General features: G+C 58.0%; 1 protein-coding gene across 1 annotated transcript in view; it reads left to right on the top strand.

The window, feature by feature from the left end:
- Positions 1-18: 18 nt before the first annotated feature.
- LOC104500076 (mitogen-activated protein kinase 13-like) overlaps positions 19-1,877 on the top strand; it is a gene marked incomplete at its 3' end in the record, with an annotated part of 3,860 nt that continues 2,001 nt past the window's right edge. The window contains exon 1 of the mRNA XM_010143673.1: positions 19-137. Coding sequence (XP_010141975.1) covers positions 19-137 — 119 coding nt within the window. The remainder of the gene's footprint in view (positions 138-1,877) is intronic.

The raw sequence follows: 1,877 nt of genomic DNA, 5'->3' as shown, positions 1-1,877 counted from the left end.
TCCCGCAGCCGCCGGGCGATGAACATCGCAAAGAGGAGAGGCTTCTACAGACAGGAAGTGAACAAAACCCTCTGGGAGCTGCCCAGGAGATACACGTCCCTCCACCCGCTGGGGTCCGGAGCCTACGGCTCAGTGTGGTGAGTGGGGTCCTGCCCAGCGGGGCCAGCGGGGGGCGGTTGAAGTGTCGCTTCGGGGGGAAATGAGGAGGCGTGTGTCGGCACCCCTCCATTAGGAAATTTGCATGTGTGGTGAAGGCGGTTGGTTTGGCACGAGCAGCAGATTGGGGACTTGGTCGCTTGAAGAAACTGAGATGTTTCCTCATGTGGGTGGGCAGAGGCGAGTGCTGCCCACCCGGGCGTCCTTGGGCAGGACCAGACAGGGCTGGGCTGCAGTGGGGCAGCTCGGGGGGTCGGCGTCGGGAGCCAGGCAGCTCCTGAGCGTGCAGTAAGGTTTCTGTCTGGGTTAAAAATCCCCGGCTGTCTGAAAGCGGTTTGTGAGTGATGCCAGAGGTGGGTGCTGGAGCAGTGTGTCCTTGGCTGCCTGGGGAAAGGAGCCAGACGATACGACCGCCACCTTGATACTGCTTCCAGCTTGAAATTGTGGAATAGATAGAAATGATTGTAACCAGGACCAGTAACAGACTGGGGCTCCCTTCCCAGCTGCTGCCGACCCCAGCCTCCAAGAGCGCAGCATGAGTCGTCCACCCATGGGGCAACGAAGTCCGTGGTGAGGGCGAGCCGAGGGCAGATCTCGGTTTGCGCTGGTGAACTGGAGGAGACGGGCGACGTCTGGAGAGGATCACTATGATCAGCCCATCGATAGGATCTGAACGGAGCCCTTGTTTCATAACGCACCGAGCTAAAAAAACCCGAGAGGTGTGTCCCATGTGTAGGTGCTGGGCAAAGTCTGTGCCGGCTGCGGCACAGCCTGGATCCCAGGGGCCAGCGGCTGTCCTTGACAAAGAGCACAGCGTTCCTTTCCCTGTTCTGCTGTCCAGGTGCGTCCGAGACGCTTCAATGAGTCCTGCAAGATCAGGCAAGACTAACTGTGACTTTTGTCGTATTTGTACAGAGTTTTATCATAGAGAAAAGCAGGAAAACTGAAAGAAAACAGACAGGACACAAAGGGAAGAGGGAAAGCCCTGCAAAGTTTCCTCGCCCGCCAGAAAAAAACAAACATCACCAAGATAAAGCTTTTACGGGTGGGAGGGAATGTCTTGTCCGCTCTGGAGATTCCAGGGCGGGAGGGATGGGTGTTCACCCAGCCCCAGGGGCTGGTGTGGACCCAGGCTCAGCAGGGCTTGGCGTTCCTCCCTGGCCAAAGCAGGGGTGGCAGGAGTGGGGTGAGGATTTGCTGTCCTCTGCTGGGAATCGCGGGGAAGCTTTTCCTCTTGCAGCGGCGTCTGGAAAGAACGTGGTGAGAAGAACATGCACCCTCAGCTTGGGAAATCTGCTTTCAGCGCTGCAGGGGCTTTTGAGCATCAGCCCCGAGCTCCTTCCTCTGGCTTCCCTGACTCCTTGGAAAACTCCACACTGTGCTGTCCCCTCTGCCACCTCCTGCTCAGGTCCTGAAGCTGCCACTGTCCTTCCGAGATCCCCAGGGGTATCTTCAGCACTGGAGCTGCCCCATGTAGCTGTTCCTGCCCCTCCTTGGCTTTTCCCGCTGAATGCAGCGACGAAATCGCTGTCTTACCAGAGGTCCCAAGGGATGTTTTTTGAGGGGACCTTGGTGGCCAAGAGCAGGGAGATTGTCTGAGGGTGTCAGGGAGGTTGACGAGAGCTGTTGATAGCCCAGCCTGCCGGAAGATGCACCACAGCTGGTCGCTTGTGGCTGACACCTGGAGAACGCTGTGCAAGAGGCTTCCAAGATTGGCAGCA

This window comes from Buceros rhinoceros, unplaced genomic scaffold (genome assembly GCF_000710305.1).
Source record: "Buceros rhinoceros silvestris isolate BGI_N320 unplaced genomic scaffold, ASM71030v1 scaffold33080, whole genome shotgun sequence".
NCBI lineage: Eukaryota > Metazoa > Chordata > Aves > Bucerotiformes > Bucerotidae > Buceros > Buceros rhinoceros.
Note: the sequence above shows the minus strand (reverse complement) of the source record. Positions and strands in the feature narration are given on the sequence as shown.